Source organism: Tenrec ecaudatus, chromosome 18, assembly GCF_050624435.1.
Source record: "Tenrec ecaudatus isolate mTenEca1 chromosome 18, mTenEca1.hap1, whole genome shotgun sequence".
Taxonomy (NCBI): domain Eukaryota; kingdom Metazoa; phylum Chordata; class Mammalia; order Afrosoricida; family Tenrecidae; genus Tenrec; species Tenrec ecaudatus.
Window position 1 is genome coordinate 29131411 of NC_134547.1, and position 25346 is coordinate 29156756.

Below are 25346 nucleotides of genomic sequence, written 5' to 3' on the forward strand. Positions count from 1 at the left end.
TTCTTCACGTTGGACAGTCATTTACAATTTGGAATTCATTTATGACCTTTGAGTCAAGGGAATTTCCGAAACACCTGTCCTAGTGCTGAGTCTTAGAAAAACATTTTGTCTTGCAGTGTGTGTGTCTGGGCTGACAGAAGTGTCCAGGTCTTGCGTCCGCAGTGACAAGATGAATTTGGGGACCTTTAAAAGGCTACTGATACTTGGTTGATGCACAATGTTCTATTTTATGTCTTGAATAGCACCTAATACCACTGGCATCCTCCCCCCTTGGCCGGTCCCCCCCCCCCTTTTTGGTTTGTTTTAAAGTAGATTGTGTTCTGTTCTACCTGCAGCACCTATAGACAGGGGCTCCCCTTGTCTGGGAGTGGGCAGCAGAGGGACAGTGACTGCATGACCAGGACCTCCAGGCGGTGATGGAAGAGGCCAAATGGCGGGCAATGGGAGCAGTACTACCTTCTGTTAGGCTTTACACTTGGGGACTCTTCAGGTCAGTTAGGGGTGAGATGAGACAAGCGAGAGGCCAGGCCATTAGGGGAGCTTTCCTTCCCTCAGTGGGTCCCCATCCTCCAGCTGGTTTTTCTTCAGGTAAGGGTTTTAATGTACACTTTTGTCCCAACACAGGAGTTTCAAAAAGTCTGTGGGAAATGTTCGTTATATTTTAATTCCAATTTCCCCACGAAACTGTTGAAGCTCCCTGGCTCACTCAATGAGTGTAATTGGGCCCATTTTACTTGGAGACAGGGGCTTTGGACAGGTGGGATCCACAAACCCCAGTCCCTCTGCCTTCGTCAACTCCAATCGGCCTGCTTCCCCTAGCCAAATCGCTCGGTGCTTCGGAGGCATCTGGAACGCAGCCGGTGTCCCTTCTAGTCAGGATCCGACGCTCTCGTCGCTCCCGGGTCGTGGCATCTGGCCTGATCGCTGTCCCGCGGTGTCCGCAATCCTCTAGAGGGGCCAATTACACCCGCGCTCCGCACCTGGAGCCCCGTCCAGCGGCGCCGCGGGGGTGGGTGCGGGCTGCTGAAATACCCAGGTAAGGTCGCAGAGGCTGCGAGTGGGCGAGTGGGCGAGTGGGCGAGCGGCCCGCCCCGGGGCCCGGTCGGCTCGGCTTTGGCCAATCCGGGCGCCGGGGCGGGCGAGGGGCGTGGTCGGTGGGGGCGGCCCCAGGGACCTCGGGGCTCGGCCTGGGGGCCCGCTGGCGGGAAGGGGGAGGGTCAGGGGCGGGGTGATGGGGCGGGGGCGGGGCGAGGGCGGGCCCGCGCGTCCTCCTCCGCTGGCTGTGGCCGGAGCGTCAATCCTCGCTCCGCGCCCGCGCCGCCAGCATGACCGACGCGCTGCTGCCCGCTGCTCCGCAGCAGCTAGAGAAGAAGGGCGACGGCTACTTTCGGAAGGTGAGCGACTTGGGGTGGGCCCGCGGCCTCCAGACCTCCTTCTCCCAAGGATGAGGAGGGAGCTGCGGGTGTGCACGGCGCCCGGGGCGTCCAGGCCGGGGCGGCGAGCGGTTACGCGCTGGCCTGGTGCGGACGTGGCGGAGGGTCGGGGGCGCGGGGTACGGCGAGCGGCGCCGTGCTGGGCGGCCCTGAGCAGGTGCTGGCGCCGCTTCGCGGCCGAGGATGGGCTGGGGACACTCGGGGCCGCTCCGCTCAGGTGCAGTCGGGGACTGGCGGGCGCACCTGCGGGCCGGAGAACACGGTGCACGGGGTCGCCCTGGCCCCCGATTGCGCGTGCGTAGGGGAGGGATCGGTTATTAGCTGCGCTCGCACCTTCAGTCTCACGGCGGGCGCGGGGCTCCCACCACAACTTCCACCCGAGCGCTTGGGGGGCCGGGCGCAAGTGACGAGGGAGGACTACCTTGAGCGGGTCAGCCTTCTCATTTTCCCTCCAAAATGCTTCCAGTGTCCTCCTCTCCCGGCGTCCGTCCGTCCGGCCCCGCCCCTGCCCTTAGACATCCTGGAGGGGACCTGAGCGCCTGAGCGCCGGAGCCTCTCCTTTCTGCTAAAGCGGATTTAACTGGTTGTCCCAGAGACGGGAGGGTGGTGAGTGCCGGCTCCGCGGTGCTTGGCACGCCCAGGTGTCCCTCCGTACACATTGCAGCCTCCCGCTCTGGAGAGGACACTAGGGCAACCGAGTCCCTTAAAAGTCACCCTGGCTCGCGGGGCAGGGGCAGGCTCGCCAGGCAGGGGCAGGCTCGCCTGGCTACAAAGCTTTTGCAGAGCGCCCCCCAACATCGACAGAGGTGGTGCTGAGGGTGATTCTAAGCCACTGACTTGAGTTCCTAGACAAATACTTCCTTTAGCACCCGCCCACCCCCCACCTTCCCCACCCATGCCTCCGGGGTGACACCTTTCACACCTTTCTCCATTCAGCTCCTTGGAAAGTCTGAAAGTAGCCTTTGGAGTTCGGCCAAGAAGAGCTGGGTGGATAGAGAGATTGCTTTTTTATAACCGATATGTTTTTAATAACTGATATGACCCAAGGCAAAGGGTGTAATTACGAATAGGGAAGTGAAACTGTTTCCCACAGAACAATCAATTCTTAATTGTTCAGAGCTGAACATCGACCCAGTTGGTAAATGGCCTTGGCACCCTCTTCCCTGTGACTTGCCTTTGGGCTGTTGGCCACAGCTCAGGCACCCTGGCACAGCAGGGAGGGGGCAAGGGCTGTGGTCCGGAGGGGGAATCTGGAAACAGGTGACAACAGGGTGGGAAACATTCTTTTTGTCAAATTGTATTTAGTATTAATAAAGAAGGGGGTGATTTTAAGGTATATTTAAGTTCATAGATGTCATCATGGAATTACAGGAGTATAACTTCTAATTATGTGTGGGGTTTGGGACAGAGGATCACAGGCCATGGGATTGTAGATGGAGGCCTGCCCAGGGAATGACACGGTTCTAGGTCCCCAGGACCCAGATGGCCACTCCCACAAAATTGCTCTGTGGCCTCCAGCGAGTTGCTGCCTCTTTCTGGGGCTGCTTTTCCACCTAGATTGCGTGCTTCCTTCAGTGGGACAGGTGGAGCTCCGGACCATAGCTGTACCTGGAGGGAAATGGGCCAAGCAAGGTGGGGGTCCCCTGTGAAGAGGATGGTTTTTCTGTGGGAGCTTCCAGGGAGCCCAAGGGAGCAGGGGGAACATGAGCTGTGGCAGATTTTTAGGTTGTTGGGCCGATTGACACTCACTTCATGAGAGAATTACAAGTGTAAAATAAAATGAGTCGTCGAGTTACCAATAGAAGTTTTCATTTTTAAAAATGAGACCTTGTAAGGGCTCTGGTGGTATAGCAGTTAACCATTGGGCTGCTAACTTCAAGGTCAGGAGTTTGAAACCACCAGCAGCTTCTTCGGAGAAAGATGAGACTTTCTCATCTGGTAAAAAGTTAAACACAGGCTCTGCCACCCCTCCTGCTGCTGCTATTCTTAGGTGCCACCCTGTCTGTTACCGCTCATAGCAACCCTCTGAACAACGAGAGAAACACGACCTGGCCTCGCAGGTGATGTTTGAGCCTGTGGCTGCAGCCACTGTGTCAATCCGTCTTCTGGAAGGTCCTCCTTTTTGGCTGACCCTTTCAAAAACCCACAGGGCAGTTTCTACTGTGTCCTACAGGGTCACTCTGAGTGGGAACAGACTGCATGGCATTGAGTTTGGCTTTTCGGTTTTTAACTTTACCCAGTCTGATGTCTTGGGACACGGACGAGCCCCTCCTGACAACATGTCCAAAGTACGTGAGATTGTCCTCGAGTCCTGCCAGCCGTGCTTCTTCCAATATGGATGTGTTGGTTCTGGCAGTCGGTGGCACTTCTGAGGAGGTGGGAAACAAAAAGGGCCTGGGCAAAGACAAGGAACCCTGGTGGCACAATAGTTAAGGGTTGGGCTGCTAACCGAAAAGGTCTTAGGTTCAAGCCCTCCAGCCTCTCAGGAGAAAGAGGAAGTGGTCTGCTTCTGGAAAGATTTACAGGCTCAACAGTTCTGTGACGCCAGTGGACGAAAGGGCAGAGGGTGTTTGGCCAAGGCAGTGTCAACAAAGAAGGGAAGAGCTAATGGGATAGGCTATGGCCCGGAAGGCATTTTTAACCTGCAACCTCTGGGTGGATGGTCATGTGACTCACTGAGGTAGAGGGAGCCAGGAAGGGAGCTGGTGTGGGGATGGATGATTGGAGGCCCAGTGAGTTTGGCAGGTGAGTGGCCCCTTGGGAAGGGATTCCACACCTGGCATCCTGAGAGCACCTGGAGGTGTCGCAGCATTGAGAACCAGTGGGGGAGGCATTTGGGACACCAAGTGGAATGAGAACCAGGGAGAGGGTCCTAGAGGTGACTGTGTCCTCTTCAGGGACTGGCAGAGAGGTGGGAGGCAAGCCAGGGGGTTGACAGTGTCTAGGACAATGAGAGGCGAGTCTTTGGGGTGGTGAGGTGTGGTGGATGAATCAGAGGAGCATGGGGCTGGGCTGCTGTCAGTCCTTTAGGGGCTGCTAGTGGAGAGCTAAGGAGCCTTGGTGGCTTAAGGGTTATGGAGTTGGGCTGCTAACCTCAAGGTCAGCAGTTCGAAACCACCAGCCACTTATTGAGAGAAAGACAAGGCTTTCTACTCTGGTAAAGGATTACAGTCTCAGAAACCCACAGGGGCAGTTCTACCCTGTCATAGAGGGCTGCTATGAGTCAGCATCCGCTCGATGGGAGTGGGGATATTGGGGTTCTCTTTCTTCCCATTATCTCGGTCATGCCTTTCTTTCCCTCCCTCTTTTCTTGAAATGCCATCAACTCCATTCATTACCAAGAGCATTTCCTGAGTGGCTGCCCGTGTCTGACCCCCATCAGGTTCTGGGCCACTCTCGGACTCGATTCAATGAGGCCTCTGTGGCCGTTGGCCTCATTTCCTGAGGTCCTGAGCTAGGCGGGGAATATGGGTTTTGTGGAAGTACTGAGATCATGTTTGAACAGCTTCTTTGGTGTAGTCCAGGGTGTAAAATGCGGGGCCTCCAGCTTCTCGGCTGAACTGTATTCATTGCCTAAAGTCTCTTCCTCCAGCCAGCCTGAACCCTTTATGTGTAAGGCAGTTAGTGATAGAGCAGGCCCCCTGGTAAATCAGTCTTTTGGGGGTTGTATGAGGAGCCCTCTGGCATAGTGGTTACACATTGGGCTGCTAACTGCAAGATCAGCAGTTCAGAACCACCAACTGCTCCACCGGAAAAGGACAGGGCTGTGTACTTCCATAGAGGTTCAGTCTCAGACACCCACAGGGGCAGTTCTACTCTGTCCTATAGGGTTGCTGTGAGTCAGCTGGACTCCTGGTCAGTGGGTTTGATTCTTCCTTTTTGTACAAAGCCAGAGGGCACAGCTCAACCCCAGGCTGCGTGTGGACCCCCCTGAGGGCTCGTCCTCCTGGCCTGGGCTCAGTGTGGGCTCTTCCAGAATCCAACCGACTACTCCTGGACTTAGGCAATAGCCCGTCTTTCCCTTTTGCCGTTTCCTCTGGCTTCTCCCCGGCTTTTATTTTTGTGCTTGGAAGATGAGCAGATTGACACAAAGGGTCTGCGTGTCAGATTAATCTTCAGAGGATGGTTCGTGGACTGCAGCTACTCTTTGCCAACAGGGGTTGAATGCCCATCCTAGTGAAAGCCCTGGGCGAGCATGGGGCTGGTAGACTTTGAGACCTGGAATTGGGTAGCTTTCCAGGATCAGATGGTCCCCTCGGTCCCCTCTCTGCTGTTCTCTGGTTTGAAAACCCACAAGGTTTGAGGCCCAGAAAAAAAAGCAGCTGGAGAAAGACATTCCCACAGGCTGTTGAAAGGGGCTTTGCTGTGAGGCCCCACCCCAAGTGGAAGATGAGAGTGTTGGACAGTACACAGTCCAGCATTGTCCCCTCTTCCTTCTTATCTCTGCCTCTCCATCCTCTGGGAACACTAATGACCCCACATGAATTTAGCGCCATTGTTTTTACTCAATAGCTGAAGGAGGAGCTGTTTCTCTTTCCCAGAAATCTTGAGGGCAGCTGTACTGGGCCCCAAGGCTCATTGTGCCCCGTTTATGGTCTCTGTTTACTATGGGCTTCCTGGAGACTCCAGCTAAAAAGGAAAGAGAGCGCTCTTTCTTAACCCAGTAGCTCCTCCCTCGTTCCTTCTCCGTGCTGTACTCAACTAGTTGTGGTTGTTAGGGGTTGGCTTAGACGCACAGCAACCTAGCTCTGTGTCTGACAGAGCATCGCACTGGTGGGTCCTGCACCATCCCATTCATCTTAAAACCCAAACCATGCAGTCCATACGGACTCACAGTGACCCTGGGGACCCTTTTCCTTAGGGCTTCTGATAGATTATAAGTCTTATGGGAACAGTTTCCTCTTTCCCCGGAAGGCCAATGGGTGGATTTGAACTATTGACCTTGTGAATACTAGTCCTATGTGTAACCCACTAGGCCACCAGGGCTCATTGCCATGGAGTCAATTCTGACTCATACGGACTCTACAAAGCAGAGTAGAATTACCCCAGTGCATTTCCGAGGCTGTCAATCTTGATGGCCTTAGAAAGCCTCTACTGGGAGTGACTGGTGGTTTTAAACTATGGATTTGGCAGTTAGCGGCCCAATGCATAGGCCACAGTGCCACCAGCGCTCCCTCCCATTCTTCTTCATTTACTTACCATCAAATTGATGCCAACTCAATAGAGACCTAATAGGACAGGATAACATTGCCCCTTTGAGTTTTCATTACCGGAACTCTTGAAGGAAGTAGAAAGTCCTGTCAGAGTGGTGGGTGGTTTCAAACTGCTGACCTTAATAGTTAGCAACCCAACTGGCCACCACTATGCCACCATTCTCCTCCTCATTCTTCTTAGTGGGGTCCAGTTCCACGTGAACGCCTTATGACCTCTGCATGTGGGCAAGTCATGTGCTGAGACTGGGCCCTGGAGTCTTCAGAGCACAGTGGCGGCTCATCAGCCCCAGGTGATGTCCCTCCAGCTGTCTGAACCCATTCCCTTCAGGCCTCGGGGGCATGGAGGAGAAGGGTGAAGCTTGGCCATGCAGCCTCTCCCTGTACCCAGCCATGCATGGTCTGAACTAGGTCATAGAGGCCAGGGTGGGTACAGGCTGAGCCTGACCTTGGGAAGGTCAGGTCTGCCTCTGCCAGGTTTCCCCAGCAGCCAAGAGGGTTTGCTTCACAAACATTTCTAAGTACTATGGGAAGCCAGCACCTAGTCCCAGGTGCCTCCGGAGAGTCAGCTTGATGAGCTAAAGCATTGTAAATGTCCCTTGTCTCCTGGGGCTATTGGGACTGGCCGCAAGACATCACCTGATGCTGTTGGGCATCACCTTAGCATGGTCACCACTTCCTCCTTTGGCCCAGGTACCAATCTTGTGACAAAAGATTCCATTGGAAGTGGCCACAGCCCTGTGGAACTACAGGTGTGGCTCAGCAGAGGACTGGTGGGAGACTGGGCAGCAAGGCTGTGCCAGCTGGCCGAGCACTTACGGAGAGACCAGGGGTGGAGGAAGTGAGTCCATCTGCCCCTGAAACCAGACCCCTAGTGGGTTCACCCTGGTTGTATGTCCTTAGAAAAGACCAGTCATTGACTTAACTTTCTGAACAGAAAAAGGCAGGTGATAGAAAACATCAACGCAGTTTCTTTCTCTTCGGTATTGTTTGCATTATACAATCAGTATATGTTGTTTTGAGAAGGATCCTTGGAGGCTGTGGTCTACATACCGGGTTGCTAAACCCCAAGGTCACAGGTTCAAGCCCACTGCGGTTCTGTTGGAGAAAGACGAGGCTGCCTGCTTTCACAAAGATTCACAGTCACAGAGACTCTAAGGAGCAGTTCTACCCTGTTCTGCTGTGTCAAGAATTCTAAGAAGCAGCTCTACTTGTCCTGTCGTCACAGGAACGAACCTTCAGGAGCAGTTCCACTCTGTCCTGTACAGTTGCTATAAGTTGTAATCAATCCGATGGTCATGGAATGGGTTTTATTTTTGTGTGTGATTAGAAAAGTAATGAAGCCGTGTGTAAACAAAGAATTTCACGCCCACACTCCCTAAATAGGGACTGTTTGTTACTTGTGGACAATTACATCCTACCAGCTGAAAGAAACAAGTTGTTGGCTGGCCTGGAGATAGGTTTTAGACATAGATGTTTTCGGCAATTGTGAGGTTTGCCCTATTGGAGGTGGCATGAAAGCCTGTTGAAAAGTGACCGTGCTTAGTGCACGTGAAGTGTTTGTAAAGGTCTGTAAGGTGAGGGTGGAGCGTTGACTCCCATCTCCACCCTCCCTCCAGGAATACATGGCGCTGGAGCCCTCACTTCCCTCACTTTCCACCCTGGCACCCAGCCGGGATTGTGGGAGGACATGTGTGTGTGTGTGTGTTTTTACAAAAACCTGCTTTCATTTTGATGGCATCGGCAAGCTAGATTCTGTCCATCCCACCTGCCCTTGGTGAACAGTTAAATTAGCTATTTAGATGTATGTCTACCCCATGCTTTCTGGTTGACAGCTGCTTCTGGCTAACTCAGGAACAACTCTGTTTTCCAGCGTCTGGGGTGTTGAGGGAAGGTTTGTGTAATTAGAAGGAGCAGGGAGGGCAGAGAGAGTACTTTCGGGCTAGAGAAGACGCTGAAAGCACCTGCCCTTCCCTAGCCCATGAGAGGGCCTCTTGGCCGAGAGCTGCCCCTGGCACGGTCAGCCCTTGGCTGCACTCGTGCCCATGAATCCCCATGGCTACACTTTGCCCTGGCTGAGTGCAACACACAGCTACATGTGTGGCCTTGTGGAACACGGGCCCCGGCTGGTTCCCAGGGTCTCACTGGTTCACAAAGCCGCTGCTGCCCATGGTGGGGCCCCAGTGGAAGAGGAAGACAGCTTCCAGGTGGCTTGGCCTTTCCCCTTCCCTGTGTGGGCCTCTGTGGGAAATAGGTTACACATCTTTTCTTCTCCGTCTGTCTCCCATGTTTGCCTTGAAGCTTCCCAAATAAGCTGGTGTGTGCCTGTGTGTCCTGGCTTAGGGAAACTCACCCTGGCCAGGACTTTAGTCAGGTGCCAGACAGCCGAGCCTCAGCTTCGGCAGACGAGCGGAGCGGTCCCTACGACAATGGAATTCTACTCAGCAACAGGGAAGTACGGACTACTGATGCATCAGTGCAAAGGCACGGATACTTCTCAAAACATGCTGAGCCAGACACACGGTGATACACATGTGATTCACACCATGTGATTCCACAGACAGGACATTCAGGGAACCATTTACGGTGCTAGAAGAGGAGACACTGGCCCCCTGGGGTGACGGAAGCTGCCTGTGTTTGGCTCAGAGTGATGGTGGCAGTGGGGGGTGATGAGTCCACTCTGGTGACCTCCTGTGTGCAGCATCGAACTGCTTGCTCTGCAGGGTCTTCAAGGCCCTCTAGACACAGACCTGTCTCCCAAGGGACTTCTGGGAATGTCCACGCCGCTAGTCTTTTGGTGAGTAGCCATTCATGAAACCTTTGCACCACTCAGGGAGTCTGGTGTGTGTGTATTTGCTTGCTGGTGTTTTTCATTTAAGTGATTTTTTTGGTGTTATGATATAATATGCATAACCCAACACTTGCCATTTCTGTTGTCTTTTATGTGGACAGTCAGGGACATTAGTATCTTCTCTGGGTTGTATAGCCATTCTCAAATTATTTTGCTCACCCAGCTGGGCTTTGAAACTGCCAGCCGTTCCAGGGAGAAAGAGGAGGCTTTCTAGTCCCATAAAGAGCTCCAGACTAGGATATCCACAGGGGCACTTCTACCCCGTCTTCTAAGGGTGCTATGGGCCCGAAGGGGCTCACTGGCTGTTAGAGTGAGTTTGTATTGCCTTTAGCAGACATGAAGTGCTCTTTAGCAACGGCTCCCAATTTCCCCCTTACCGCCTATAAAAATAACCATGAATAACTGTGGGTCTCCATGCCTGTGCCTCTTTCAGAGATTGCATACATGATCACTCCTCATTTGTCATTTTGTGTCTGGTTTATTTTACTTAACTTGATGTTTGCCAGGTTCATCCCAATGATAGCTTGTATCAGAACTTCCTTTCCCTTTCTGGCCAAATAACATCGATTGTCTGCATAGACTGCATCTTGTTTATCTGTTCGTCTCCTGATAGGCACTTGCGTTGTTGCTGCCTCTTGGCTGTGGTGAACAGTGCCCCAGCCAACACTGGTGCACAAGCAGGCTTACATCTGCTTTCAGGTCTCCTGAGTCCATAGGAGTGCAATTGCTGGGTCCTTTTGTGACTAAATCCACGTTGTAAATGAGAACTACAGTAGGAAAAAAGGATGCATTTGAATTATGGTGCACGCAAAGAATATTAAAAGTCCCAAAGGGCCACAAACTGCTATCAGGGTAAACAAATCTGTCTTGGAAGAAGTATGGCCAGAGAGCTCCTGAAAGGCAAGAGTGGAGGGATACATGTCATGTGTTGTCAGGAGAGGCCAGCTCCTGGAGAAGGACATCCTGTTTGGTAAAGTAGAGGGACAGCGGAAACGAGGAAGACCCTCAAGGAGATGGACGGACTTCGTGGCGGCAGCAGTGGGCTCAGATCAGGAGGACGGTGTAAATCCGGGCAGTGCTTCCTTCTGAGTCAGAGCCACATCACGGCACCAAACAACAACATTGTAGCCTGCCAGACCGTTGCCCATCTCAGCTGCACCTTCTTACAGCCCCACCAGCAGCGGGTGGTGCACCCCTATTTATTTATTTATCTATTTATTTATCTATTTATTTATCTATCTATCTATCTATCTATTTATTTATTTATTCACAAGAGAAAAACTTGTAGTTAGTTCAGGGATCGTTTGCTGGCCCTTATGAGCGCTTTCCAGTCCAGTCTGTTGGGGCACCATGCCCTGGCCCCAAAGTCCACTTTCAGCATTCCCTGGGGACCTTGCCACTCCATTCCCTTGCTGTTCCGCTGCACTCCCCCAGTGCTTTGCCTCGGTGTGGTTGGATCAGGTCAGGTGCAATTCCCACACTGTGTCTCTGGTGCTGTTCCCTTGTATTGCCCTTAGTCACTGATTGGCATCATGTCTCATAGTGGGGCCAGCCATGTTGTTCTCTCTGTGGACTGGCTGCTCTACTCAGGAATATCATCCTCACAGCCTGGTGGGCCAGGCTGTGCTCCACTCTCTCCTCCTGCCTCTTCATCTGCTCCGTGTGCTCTGATCAGATATGTTCATCTCCCGGAGCTGCAGAGTCAATGTTGTCCTTTGGAACAAATTCTTTTCGGGGGAGGGGCAGGAATCCACTTAATTTATGGTGCTGGGGCCAGCCTCCCAGACCTCTCCACTGGTTCCCTACTCCACGCCGGGTGCATCTTTTTTAGTATAGAAATTATAATCTTAATTCTTTAAAATGGGCTTGGCAGGAAAGGGAATGCATGGAATCCAGAGGAATGGCTTCAGGCTGGGCACAGTCTAGGACTCAGATGATTTCACCAGCACGGACTCCCTCTAGATCAGCGGTTCTCAACCAGTGGGTCGTAACTCCTTTGGGGGCCGTCCGACCCTTTCACAGGAGTCTCCTAAGACTATTGGAAAACACATATTTCTGATGGTCTTAGGAACCAAGACTCCGCTCCTCTGTCTCCCAGCGGGTCCGCCCACATGCAGATACATCCACATACGAGGACCCGGCGTGAAGACTGTTACCCAGGCTACACCACACTTCAAGACAAAATTTCATTTATTTGTCATTAGAAATAAATATTTCACAATATATAATTACATATTCACAATATATAATTACATATTGTTTTAGTGATTAATCACTTTGCTTTCATTATGTTCATTTTGTAACAATGAAAATACATCCTGTATATCATATATTTGCATTATGATTCGTAACTGTAGCAATATTACAGTTATGAAGTAGCAATGAAAATAAGTTTATGGTTGGGGGTTGCCACCACGTGAGGATCTGCATTAAAGGGTCACGGCCTTGGAAGGGTGAGAACCACTGCTCTGGATGGACTCGTTTAGAGGAGTCCACTGCTGGTGGTTACGGGACTGCACTTGCCTAACCCCAACCCTCTCAGGTTCAAGGCTAAAACCAGAATTCATGACTATCAAGTGGGTTCTGATTCATAGTGATGCAACAGGACAGGGGAGAACTTCCCTGTGAATTTCCAAGGCTAGAAATCTGTATGGGAGCAGAAAGTCTTATTTTTCTTCTGCAGGACAGTTGGTGGATTTGAACCAATTACTTGGCAGTCACAGGTTACCCACTACCCACCAGAACACCTGCAGGTTTAAGGCCGGTAAAGGGAAAGGAAAAGGTATCTCTTGGACTCCTCTTGGGCCTGGTGCTCATCTCTGGGAACAATCTCTGGGACCAAGACCCTTTGATTTTCTGAATGGCTAGGCATACAGCCGATGCTTCTCTCTGGAGTGAGGGAGCACAGCAGAGCTGCCAGGTGGGGGAGTTACCCAAAGGATGGCAGAGGTACTGCAGCGCTCAGCCAGAGGTATGAGTGTGGGCAGTGTGCATGATTATGGCAGACATGGGCTTCCAGCACTCCCACACATTCCCATTGCTCGCCTGCCCCACCGCTCTTGCTCGCCTCTGGGATCCTAACCTCTGAGCCTCAGTCGTGAGGGATCTCACATGCCGTCCTGGGGTCACGGGGACTGCCTGCCACAGGAGAGATGCCCACATAGCTGGTGGTGATCTTGCTTAATACTTGCTTCTTTGGGGTGTTGACTGTTAGAGCACCCTTCCACATTTCCAGATAGGTTGAAATGCCCGGATCTTTGTCTTCAGCATTGATCTTGTAAACAGAGAGCCTCCAGGGTGTGGTAAACAGTGAGGAGGTGCTGCCTTGGGCCCGGGGAGTACTCCCTACACCCTGCCATGTGCTGGCCTCGCCCACTGTGCCGTGAGGGCTGGGTTGGAAGCCATTTGTCCTGCATTCGGGTCTTGTTAGAAGAGACCTGGGAGATCTGAGGAGTTCCCTGGGGGTGTGGGGTCCCCAGCAGCAGAGGAATCCCTGGGGGGGAGGGACGGGACTTGTGAATGTAGAATGGCCTGTGGTGATCTCTGGCTGACCAACGAGATCCACCTCTCGGGAAATTTCCAAACAGCCCTTTTGGGTGTTCCTGGTGCTCTCAATGGGGCCCAGCATTCCTACCTGTCAGTAAGAACTAATGTGGTTTTGGATCCAATTACTCAGTCAAATCTAATCCTGCGCATTCCTGTGCCTTATCTAGAAACTTGACCCCACATCTGTGGGCTGGTTAGGGCTTATTGATTCCCCAGCAGCCAGTAGGTGTGTGAAGCCTAGGAGCAGGGAAAAGTGCTCCCCTGTGACCTGGCGTGGCTGCTTATCTTAGATTTGAGAATGTACACAAGAACATTAGCTATTCAAGTTTCTCTGTGAAATAAGACACAGCCTTGGTGAGCCCTGTAATTTTGTGTCAAATTGAACCATCCCTTCATAAGTACTTAGGAGGTGGAAAGAGGTTGACAGCTAGTTTAGCCCATTAACATTACGTTAGCTTAATCGATGTATGTATATTTTAGACTGTGATTTGGGTGAAAGTTTGTAGAGCTAATTGGCTTTTCCATTTCACATTTCATACACATTTTGTAACCTCCCCACAATGCAGTAGCATCATTCCACTCCCTCCCTTGTGTTCTATGGTCCTTTCCTTTGTCCTTATTTCCCGTGTCTTCCTGCTTTCCACCCTTAACCCCTGGGCAAATGCTGCCTTTTTGCTCTCCGTGGCTGGTTGTTCCAGTGAGTAGATACCTCCCTGGTACTGCTGTGCACCTTAAAGGCTTTCTGTCTTTGGCCGAAAGTTGACCCACTGGGGTAAGTCCAGTTCCTGTCTTGAAAGGTATTCCAAGATTACAATCTTGGTGGTCTAACCAGTCTCTAGCAAACCAATAAGTCTGGTCTTTTTGTTGTTAATGCTTTGAGCTTTGTTCTACCTTTTTCTCTCACTCTCGCTGGGACCTCCTATTGGGATTCCTTTCTATGCAGTCAGCAGTGCTAGCTGGCCACCTTCCAACTCTCCTGGCCTCAGGGCTCTGGAGGTTGGGATTCACATGGTCCAATTGTCCTTTGGGCTAATTGCTTCCTTGTGCCTTTGGCTTTCTCCACTTGTGTTTCCTCCAGCGAGGGACAGATTACCTTAATATTAACATTGCCGTTGTCATTGTCGTTGTTGTAAGGTGCCATGGAGATAGCTTGGACACATAGCGACCCTGTGTACAACAGAACGAAACACCACCGGTTCTGCACCATCCTCAAAAGTGCCCTTATCTTTGACCCCTCGTTGCAGCCACAGTGTTAATCCATATAGTCGATCAGCCTCTTTTCCTCTGCCCCTCTGCTTTACCAAGCATGACGTCTCTCTCCAAGGACCGTTCTCTCCTGACAACATGTCCAAAGCACGTAAGACAAAGTCTTGTCAGCCTTGCCTCTCAGGAGCATTCTGGCCGTACTTCTCCCAGGACAGATCTGTTTGTTCCTTTGGCAGTCCGTAGCACCACAGCTTGCATGCACTGACTCTTCTCCAGGCTTCCTTATTTACTGTTCAACTTTCACATGCTGTGAGGCAATTGAAAATAACATCCCCCTCCTCCCCCCTGAAGAATTTATCTCAGAGGACAGCACTGACGCTGCAGCTCAGGGAGACGGACATGTCTGATCAGAGCACACGGGAGCAAGTGAAGGGGGAGGAAGAGAGAGTGGAGCACATCCTGGCCCACCAAGCCTTGAGGACGATATTCCCCCTCAGAGCAGCCAATTCACAGAGAAGACCACATGGCCGGCCCCACTATGAGACACCACATCTCTCACTGACCCATAGCCCTACAGGGGACAACACTGGAGACACAGTGTGGCAATTGCACCCGATCTGACCCCACCACACCGAGGCAAACCACTAAGGGCACACAACAGAACAGCAAGGGGAACAGAGCAACAAAGTCCCCAGGGAATACCAAAAATAGACTGAAAACACTCTTAAAGGCCAACAAACAGTCCTTGAAGTAACTACAACCTTTTCTTTTTTGCTGTTGTATTTTTTGTTTTGTCATTGACTTTTTGTTGTTGTTTTGTTTTTTTTTGCTTGGTTTTTCCCTGTCTTGTTTTTGTGCGTGTTATTATCTCCACAGGCCTGTTTAAATCAGATAGGCTAGATGAACAAGCTGGAGGAGAAAACAGGACCGACAGTTCCGGGGGGGAACATGGGAAAGGGGGAGGTGGGGGGGAAAGGAAGTGGTGTTAACAAACCCAGGGACAAGGGAACAAGTGATCCAAATTGGTGCTGAGGAGGGTGTAGGAGACCTACCTGGTAGGGCATGACCAAGGGTAATGTAACCAAGAGGAATTACTGAAATCCAATGAAAGCTGAGCCTGATAGGGGGACAAGAGGGAAGTAAAAGGAAATAGAGGAAAGAGCTAGGAGGCAAAGGACATTTATAGAGATCTAAATAAAAGCATGTATATATGTAAATATATTTATATATGAGGGTGGGGAAATAGACCTATGTGCATATATTTATAGGGTTAGTATTAAGGTAGCAGATGGACATTGGGCCTCCACCCAATTACTCCCTCAATGCAAGAATACTTTGTTCTGGGGCCCGATTACAGGATCTATATATAACCTCCTTCCTGGGGGACAGACAACAGAAAAATTGGTGAAGGGAGATGTCTGACAGTGTAAGGTATGACAAAATAATAATTTATAAATTATCAAGGGTTCATGAGGGAGGGGGGAGCGGGAGGGTTCATGAGGGAGGGGGAAAATGAGGAGCTGATGCCAGGGGCTTAAGTGGAGAGCAAATGTTTTGAGAATGATGAGAGCAACGTGCTTTACACAATTGATGTATGTATGGATTGTGATAAGAGTTGTATGAGACCCCCCCAAAATGATTAAAAAATAATAATAAAAAATAAAAATAATAAAATAATAATAATAATAATAAAGAAAATAGCGTGGCTTGGGTTAGTGCGGCTTAGTCCTCAAAGTAACCTCCGTGCTTTTCCACACTGTAAAGAGGTCTCTTGGGCTGCAGACTTACCCAATGCCTGTGTCCTTTGATCTCTTGACTGCTGCTTCCGTGAGCATTGATCATGGTTGCAAGGAAGATAAACATAGTTTTATCTTAAGCCTGGGGACAACTACAGCCTGGTCTGTAGTGGTCAGGAGCCAAAAATAAGCTTACACAAAGACTGGGGGAACCAAAAGTGAGATAAGGTTGCTGTTTTATTTTGAATCAGGGATCATGTATTGGTTTAAAAGAGAATAACCATTCCAATTAAGATTAGGGCAAAGGGGCCTCGAAAAATTCATGAAAAGATCATTGAATTTGGCCATGACCTTTTGAACCTCCCACACCCGCCCCCACACAGACACAGTGCATTTTGAATTTTGGTTGCCCCTGTAGGTTTGCAGGCAGGGAGACCCTACAGAAGCCCCCTGGGAGCTAGGCTCCATGGCCCCGGGTTGGCCATCATTGTGAGGCAGGGGACATGGGTGGGGCTGTGTGGGGGCTAAGGGGAGGTGACCTGCTGTGATGAGAAGGAGAAACAGAATACGTTTCCTCCCTCCTAGTCCAAAGGCCACTGATAGTGGGGACTGAAAGGGTTGGGACTACAGAGAGAAACATGCCTCTCGAGGCCCTGGGAGTGGCCGGGGGAGGCGGGGGAGGCTAAGTGTTGTGCACTGAGCCACGAGGGCAGTGACGCAGCTGGAGAGCAAGGTCAGCCTCTTGTAATGCTATCCACCTGGCCACACCCAGGGAGCAACCACCGGCCTCCCTGGGCTGGAAGCAGAGGTAAAGCTCGGAAAAGAATGCAGCCCTGCCTCAGATCCCTGGGCCGCTACCTGTCTGTGGGTGCGCACACCTCCCTGAGGTTAAAAAGGAACTACTTTCTCATGGAAAACTTATCAGAACAGAATATTACAATCCAAATACTCTAGGAAATAAAAAACCAACTCGCTGCCATCAGGTTTACACCGACTCATAGAGCCCTTATAAGACAGGGTAGGATTGTGCCCGTGGGTTCCTGAGGCTGTCACTCTTCCAGAGTAGAAAGCTCCAGCTTTCCCCCAAGGAGTGAACTGCTGACCTTGACGATTGCAGCCCAGTGGGTACCTCCTCCGCTCTACCAGGGCTCTTCCCGCCAGGAAACGGACAGTTAACTCAAGGGGAAAGAACAGGGTATGCCTATTATACAGATCCAGTGGGTAACAAATGAAACTCAGTAAAAAGTTCATTCAATTAAAAAAGTGGCCAAATATCTAATTGGGCATTTCCCCAAAGAAGATACATTTCGGATGCTTGAGATTCATGAAGTTGCATGAGAAGACGGTCAACATCATTAACTGTCTCAAAAACACTGCTGGCAAGTCCATCCCTACTTGTAGCAACCCCATTGGGGAAAGCAAGCGATCCCTGTGAGTTTCCGAAACTGTCAGTCTCCATCAAAGTAGAACACTTCCCCCTTCTCCCACAGAGTGATGGCTGGTTTCAAACTGTTGCCCTTGTGCTTAGCGGCTCAACACCTAATCCACTACACAGCCAGGGTTCCTTCACTCACCATCAGAGAAATTTCACAAATCCAAACCACAGTGAACCAGGCTGGAATATTAAAAAGGCAGTCTGTACTAGATATTGGGGAAGATGTGGGGAGTCTGAAACCATCATACACAGCTGCTGGGGATGTAACAGTACAGCTGCTTCCGGAAGGAGTCAAAAGATTAGGTACAGAATTAACCATATTATTGCGGGACCTGGAGTCCTTTCTGAAGCGCAGTAACCCTAGGACAATACAGCACTGCTGTGTTACGTTCCAAGGCTGTAACGTTTACAGTAATGACTAGATGGCCTGGAGCGGCTGAGCCACCATTGTGCCACCAGGACTGTAGAGTGAATCCCGTTGTTTTCAGGAGCCATCGAATGGGTTCTGACCCATAGCGACCCTGAGTGCAGCACTGTTCCGTCCTGCTCCATCCTCAGAGCTGTCCCGTACTTGAGCCCACTGTGTCCGTCCATCGTGTCGAGGACTTTCCTCTTTTTTGCGGCCTCTTGACTCTTTCAAGCTTGATGTCCTTCCCCAGGGACTCTCCTGACAACATGTGCAAAGTATGTAAGGTGAAGTCTCACCGTCCTCGCCTCTAAGGAGCACTCTGGCCGTACTTCCTCCAAGACAGATTGGTTTGTCCTTTTGGCAGTCCATGGTCCTTTCAGTAGTTTTTGCCAGTACTACAATTCAGTGTCCAACTTTCACACGCATGTGTGGTAATTGAAAAAAACCATGGCTTAGATCAGGAGCCCCTTAGTCCTCAAAGTAACACTGCTACTTTACTTTTAGAATATTTAGACCTCTCTAGGAGGTCTTGTAGAGCAGAGTGAATCATATGACCCTGCAATTCCACTCCTAGATATATACTGAAGAGAAACAGACAGATGTCACACAAAAAATGGACCCACCATGGCGTAGCAACATTGTTGCTAATGGCATATTATTTAGCCATTAAAAAGAAACAAAGTACTAATCCATATGCTATGGTGTTGGTGGATTTTGAAAGTGTTATGCTAAGTAGAAGAAACCCACTGAAAAAGACCACATAGGTTTTTTTTTGTTTATATGAATTGTCCAGAGTAGGCAAGTCCAGAGAGACAGGAAGTAGATTTATGGGTGCTCCTGGATAGGGAGACAGGAGAATGAGGAGTTTCGTTTTGAAGTGATGGAAATATTCTAAAATCAGAAATTGATGATGGTTGTACAGCTCTGAATTTACTAACGTACATGGAATTGTACATTTTGGACAAGCAGATTTAATGGAAAGTAAATTTATTTTCATAAAGCTGATATTAAAATTTTTTTTTAAGTAGAATTGCAGTAATGGTGAGGGAAACAGAACACAAGGTTCATTTGTGTACCGTGTTTCCTGCAAGATAATTGGGCTGGAGCACTGAGAGCCTTAAAGAGATTTGCCTCATAACATTGCCTTAGAGCTATGCCCTCAAGAAAATAACTCAAGATTTATAAAGATTCCTGTTCACAACTGTACGTCAAATTATAAAAGCAGATACTTGGAAACGATCGAACTATCTAGAGGGAAGTGATCCATTCTTTAAGAAGGCAGTGCAGTGCAGTCATTTGGACACGTTATCAGGAGGGCTGGTCCCTGAGAAGGATGTCGTGCTTGGTAAAGGGCCAGCAAAAAGAGAGGGTGCTCATTGAGGTTGACTGACACAGCGGCGTCAGCGGTGGGCGCCAGCTCACAGTGTGTTCTCCTGCACACGGAGTTGCTCTGAGTTGAAGCTGACTTGCTGGCACCTAACAACAACAGTGCAATCGTTAAGATCATATTTTGAGAAACGTTTTAGAATAAAGGAAATGTTCATGATCAAGTCTTAAGTGAAAAAACATGTTAAACTCAGTGCTCTGTACGTACCCCCCCCCCAAAAAAAAGAAGCAGGGGGTGTGCGTGGTGGCTTATCATAGGTCAAAAAAAGGCCTGCTTTCCAGGTTGGCCCCTGGCTGGCCTCTGCTCACTTTGCTCCTGGAGTTTTCCCCATTGTATCCTGACAAATGTGGTTCACTGTTTGTAGGCTGATCTTGCAATCAATGTGTTTTATGTTGAGCACCTGCTTTCTTCAGAAAGTCCCCTCAAAACAAACCCACTACCATCGAATCAATTCTGACTCATAGTGATTGTCTTAGGCTAGGTTCTCAACAACAAAACCAGAGGAGGCGTCAAGATGGCATTCTGCTTGGAGCTCCTGTCGTTAGACCAGAAGATTAAGAGAGGCACGGGAAGCCAGCCCGAGGAGAAAGCAATGGGACCAATGGTCCCGGAGGGATTTGGGGGGAGGAGGGAATTACAGTCAACAATGAGGAGGACCTAGCGATCCTGGGGCCGTTGGAGCAACAGCAATCTAGCTGAGAGGCAGAAGAGCGGGCATGATGGTGGGACAGGAAAGATCTAGGAAGCAAAGCTGTGACTAGAGGTATAAATATAGGTGTGTACATATGTACATATATTAATTAATAAAAATAGAGGTATTGACCTATGTGTGTATATTATAAGGCAGTACATTGAGGTAGTGGATGGACTTTGGGCCTCTACTCAAGCTCCCCCGCAACACAAGAACACTTTTTTCTAACACCTGCCATTCTGCAATGCTCATCCTCCCGACATGGTTGCTGAAGACAAAAAGCACAAGCAGATGTAGTGAAGAAAGCTGATGGTGCCCAACTATCAAAAGATACAGTTCTGGGGTCTTAAAGGCTTGAAGTTAAAACAAGGCCACGTGGAAGCAGAGAAGTAGCTAGGCCATGTGGAAGAAGCACACCAGCCTATGTGATCATGAGGTGTCAACAGGATCAGGTAACAGGCATCAGAAGACCCCAAACAAACAGACAAAAGAGCATATTGCTAAGAATGAGCGGAGTTAGAGCAGAGACCCAAAACCTATCTGTAGACAATGGGACATTGCCTCACAGAAGGGTCACAGGAAGGGATGAGTTAACCAGGCCACAGAATAGCGTTGATGAAACAACCAATATTCCTCTGGTTCCTCGAGGCTTCCTCACACCCCACTATCATGACCCCAGTCCTGCCTTTCTTTCACTTTGGGCTGGACCGGAGCATGTGCCCTGGTGCAGATAAGAGCTCAGGACACACAAAATCCAGATCGGACAAACCCCTCAGGGACAGAAATGGGACTAGCGATACCAGGAGGGTAGACTGGGAAAGGTGGGGAGAGTAGGGGAGGAAGGGGGGACTGATTGCAATGACTGACAGATAACCACGCCACAGTCCCCCAGGGGGACGAACAAAAGAAATTGTGGAGGAAGGAAGACAGCGGTTGGTGTTAAGATATGAAAATAATAATGTATAATTTATCAATGGGCCATGAGAGTGGGGGGGTGGTGGAAGAGGAGCTGATACCAAGAGCTCAAATAGAAAGTAAATGTCTAGAAAATAATGATGGTAACATGTACAAATATGTTTGATACAATTGATGTATGGATTGTTGTAAGAGCTCCGAATAAAATGATTTAAAAAAAAAAGACTTAAAAAAAAGCACCCCACAACAGTGAAGTTTATTTATGTATGTTATTGTTAGGTGTTGTCAACAGAGCAACCATAGGCTCAAACATAAGAACAAGTGTCCTATGCCATCCTCACACTTGTTCTTATGTTTGAGTCCATGGGTGCAGCCACTGTGTCAGTACATCTTGTGGAGGCTTGTGATGGTTAGGGATTAGCCAACTAGACACTCTTGGGTAGAGGTGTAGCTCTACTTACTATCCATCAGGTCACAGCGGGATGGCACCTGCTTGGGGGGGGGAGCGATCTTTTGTAGAAGAGACACAGCAGAGTCGAACTTTTGGCCCTATGCCTTGTGTTAGGGCTGGAGCGTGTTTTGGGTTTCTCGGTCTCGGTTGTGTCACCTACCAATCTTAGGAGCCGCCAACGGACTGCCAACAGTGGGCTCATGGGTCGACTATGGATTCATTTATCCATCTACCAGTCTGTAGTGCACATGCGCGTGTACACACACACACACACACACACCCTCTGCTTTGTCAATAAAATGGCTCACACGGTTGTAGAAATGGGCAAGTCCAGGTGAAGGCAAGCTCCAAGTCCGTGGGTTCGATATTAAGCTGAAGGCTTCTTTGTACTCATGCTGCTGTGGGGCTGATGAACCCAAGATTGACAGGAAGACAACAGGCTGTGGCAGCACAGGGAAATGTACCCAAGGCCAGCAGATCAGCAAGCAATATAGCAGGCCTTTGGTGTAAGTCCAAAGAACCACAGAGGTCGATGAGCCAGATGAGGGATCCAGACCCAGCAAAAACCAAGCAAGCTTTTCCAAGTATCTACATATATTGGAAGCAGGAAACTTCCTTTCAGTTGCCTGACTTCTCATAGCAGATATTATTATTATGTGTGCAATCTCATCATGGAGGGTTACTAGAGCTTAACTACTAAACCAAGTTGACACAAAATTAACCATCTCAGCAGCCCTAGAGGACAGATTGGAACTGCTTCCAAGGGTTTCTGAGACGGTAAATCTTTAGGGGGAGCAGACAGCCTCATCTTTCTAGGAGCAACTGAACAACGGTTTGAACTGCTGACCTTGAGGTTAGCAGCTCAACGTTTAACCCACTACACCACCTGAGAGTCTTGCTTTCCTCCTAGTAGTCTAGGACTTTGGGAAGGCTCTGGGACAAGCTCCTAGTAAAGACCTTGGACACTGATATTCTAATGAGCTATATGCTGTTGCATTCTTGCTCCTGGGTGAAGAGTGTGCTGTGTGCCCTCTCCTAAGAAGGGGATAACGTAAGTAAGCTGCACACGGCTTTAGCTATCGACACTAATGTGGAAGTCCTAACCATGCTAATGCAAGGTCGGGAGTTCAAACCTACAAACCCCTCCACAGGAGAAAGATGAAGCTGTCTGCACCTATGCATATTTATAGTTCCAGAAACCAAAAGGACCTGGTTTTACTCTGAGTTGAAATCTGACTAGATGGCAAGGAGGGGTTATGGGTACATGCCTACTAAACCTCCGAACACGGATCCACTGATGGCATGTACAACGGAGGAGAAGGAAAGACCAATTCACCGTGCCAGTTGTGGCGTTGAAGGAACCCCAGTGGCACTGATGGGTCAGTTTGGGGCTGTTCATTGTACTGTCAGTGGTTCAAACCCACCAGCCACTCTATGAGAGAAAGATGAGGCTGAGTCAGAATTGACTTTGATGGCAGTTGGTGGGAATTGGAGTAGTGTTGTGAATGATGTTTATTAGTGGCTATACTCTCTAATATTTTGTATATTTTGCATAATAATACCCTTATTTTCAGAAGAGCTGAGGTTGTTGTTGCTGTTGCTGTTTTTAAGGTAAATATTTTCAGTTATAGTATAGACTGGCTGACCTCTGAAGGAACTTGTCTCATTTTCCCTTAGGGCTGTAATCCCCTTGCACAAACTGGCCGGAGTAAGCTGCAGAATCAAAGGGCTGCGTTGAACCAGCAGATCCTGAAAGCTGTTCGGATGAGAACCGGAGCGGAAAACCTTCTAAAGTAGGTGTCTGGCCTGGCCAGCCTCTCCCCAGTGGATCCCCTCCCCTCCAACTTCCCAGGCCTGCCTTGCTCCCTCTCTGGCTCTTGGTTTTACCCTTGGATTCTCTCCTGTTTTGTGGCAGCTCGCGAAGAACAGAACCTTTTCTGTGGAGAGCTTGGCTAGGTTAAAAAAAGAGAAAAACAAGTATTTCACCCAGACCGCTTGCGTTGGATACATGGGGGCAGTGTGCAGGGCAGTGGGGCAGCTGCCTCAAGCAATAGTTGGCCACGGGACCTGGAAGTCCAGGGATTGTCTCCCTGTTTGTTTTTCTGTTTTCTTTTGTAGGAGTGGTATCTTTTCCCCCCGCCCAGCATGAAGCCTGGTGCTGCTTGGTAAATGTTTGCAGAGCTTATGAAAAAAAAGTCTGGGCCTTCCAACTGCCACGTTCACCTTTCTGAGGCGCAGTGGGGGCGGCCCTGTGATTGTGGCCGTGGCTGCTGAGCACAGGGCTCACTGAAGACAGGCTTGGGTCAGCTGCCACTGCAAATACCCACCTTCACCCGTCTAAAGACAGTGTCCTTTGTTGCCCACAAAACAGAGACCCCCCGTTCATGGTCCATTCTGATTGGCAGTGACCTGCTGTAGGGTTTCTGAGTCTGTGTCTTTCCAGGCGCAGACAGCCTTGTTCTCTGGCGGAGCAACTGGTGGGTTTGAGCCTCGGTCCAGCAACTGACCCTCAGCACCACTCAGGCTCACGTTTCCTGTTCGCTGGGGTGCTAGGGGCGACACTTGTCAGCCCCTTGCCCCATTTTGTGTAACCAAGAGGGGCATCGTGTCTGCTGCCCTAGATCCTGGGGCCGAAATACTGAGTGTCGTCCTGGAAGCCGGAAGCACTTGTTCATTGGCAGGAAGGGGCCTGAGTCTTCCTGCTGAAAGCTGTGGTTCTCTTCTGGGTCCCCTGGGGACTCTGGGGGTTGATGGGTGCTCCCCGAGGCATTAGCTTAGTTGCTGGAAGCCCAGCAGAGACCAGGGGCTGTTAGGAAAAACAAACATAAAAAGTGGGTGCTGTGAAAGAGCCACCAGGCCACAGGGCTCGCCCTGTGGTCACGACCTGCAAGGGTGACCTCACCTCTGTGAGGACAGGTCAGAGGAGGGTCCCCAGCCATGAACTTTGGGTGAATTCATTTCTGAGGAGGTCTGTATTTGCTCCTTAGGGAGACTCTTTACGGTTTTACATCGGAAAGAGAAGGACAGGCGTGCATGTCCCGTGTGACCAAGGGGCTTCAGAAAATACATTGGAAAAATGGAATGAAAAGATAATGGAATTTTCTCATGACCCTCTTGATACCGCTGCCCACCCCCCAACCCTACCATATTTGTAACATTTTGGCTTTTAACATTTTAAAGGTGTCCCTAGCTTAAGACAGGTCTAGACATGGGTGTCATCAGCTCCCCATAGCACAGTGGACCATGGACAGTCAGTGCCATCTGGGGGAGACTTGCCTGGGGGAGGGTCTGGGCTGTGGAGCTGGAAAGGCTGCCAGATGTGACTCCCCAGCCCCCCGCCCCCACCAGCTGCAGTGTGACGGTGTCCAGGGTTCTCATTGACCCTTCACCAGCCTATCTCGATGGCCTCCCCAGAGGTGGGCTATAGGTGTCTTGCCTGTTCGTCCCCTCATTTGGAGCATGTCATAAATGTCAGGCAGTGTCTGAAGTGCAGGGGAATCACATGGCTTTGAGGAATTGAGGTGCTTGCGTGATGCCTAAACTCTCGTGGGGGCCCCATGGTGTCAGGAAGTACTGTTTTTGGGGTGACAGAGAGGGAAATGGGATCGTGCGGATGGCCAGGAGAGGAGGCTGGGTGTTTCGTGGCAGGAACTGGGGCAGTTTTGTCTGGCTCTGTTGATGACCTCAGTTGCAGCCTCTCTGAGCAGGGCTCAAGCTCATTGTCAAGTTAGTATGTGGGGCTGTTGAACTGGCAGGGTGGAGGGTGGGGAGTGCATGGATGTTAATGATTCTCCCCGTGACCTGAAAGTTCAAAACGCCCCTCTCTGAGGAAACCCTGAAGTATTTATTAATCTGACTCAACTGGGACCAGTAGTCTCCCGAAAACAAATAGGGTATTGTGCCAACCCGGCTCTGGCCTCATGGGTGTCTGTAGGAGGCAATTAGGTGGCAAGGGTTGGTTTTAGTTATAAAATTCTGCCCTGTCTGCCTGCCTGCCTGTTCCTGCATATCTCCCAGCAGCCCCCACTGCAGGGAGCTAAATGCTGATGGAGAATTAAGGGTCCCAGCCTTTCCCT

At 50.2% G+C, this 25346-nt stretch overlaps 1 protein-coding gene across 1 annotated transcript in view; it reads left to right on the top strand.

The window, feature by feature from the left end:
- The first annotated feature begins 1290 nt into the window (after positions 1 to 1290).
- Positions 1291 to 25346, top strand: part of RHPN2 (rhophilin Rho GTPase binding protein 2) — a 65669-nt gene continuing 41613 nt past the window's right edge. Inside the window, exons 1-2 of the mRNA XM_075537190.1 lie at positions 1291 to 1394; positions 22948 to 23063. Coding sequence (XP_075393305.1) covers positions 1326 to 1394; positions 22948 to 23063 — 185 coding nt within the window. The 5' untranslated portion in view covers positions 1291 to 1325. The remainder of the gene's footprint in view (positions 1395 to 22947; positions 23064 to 25346) is intronic.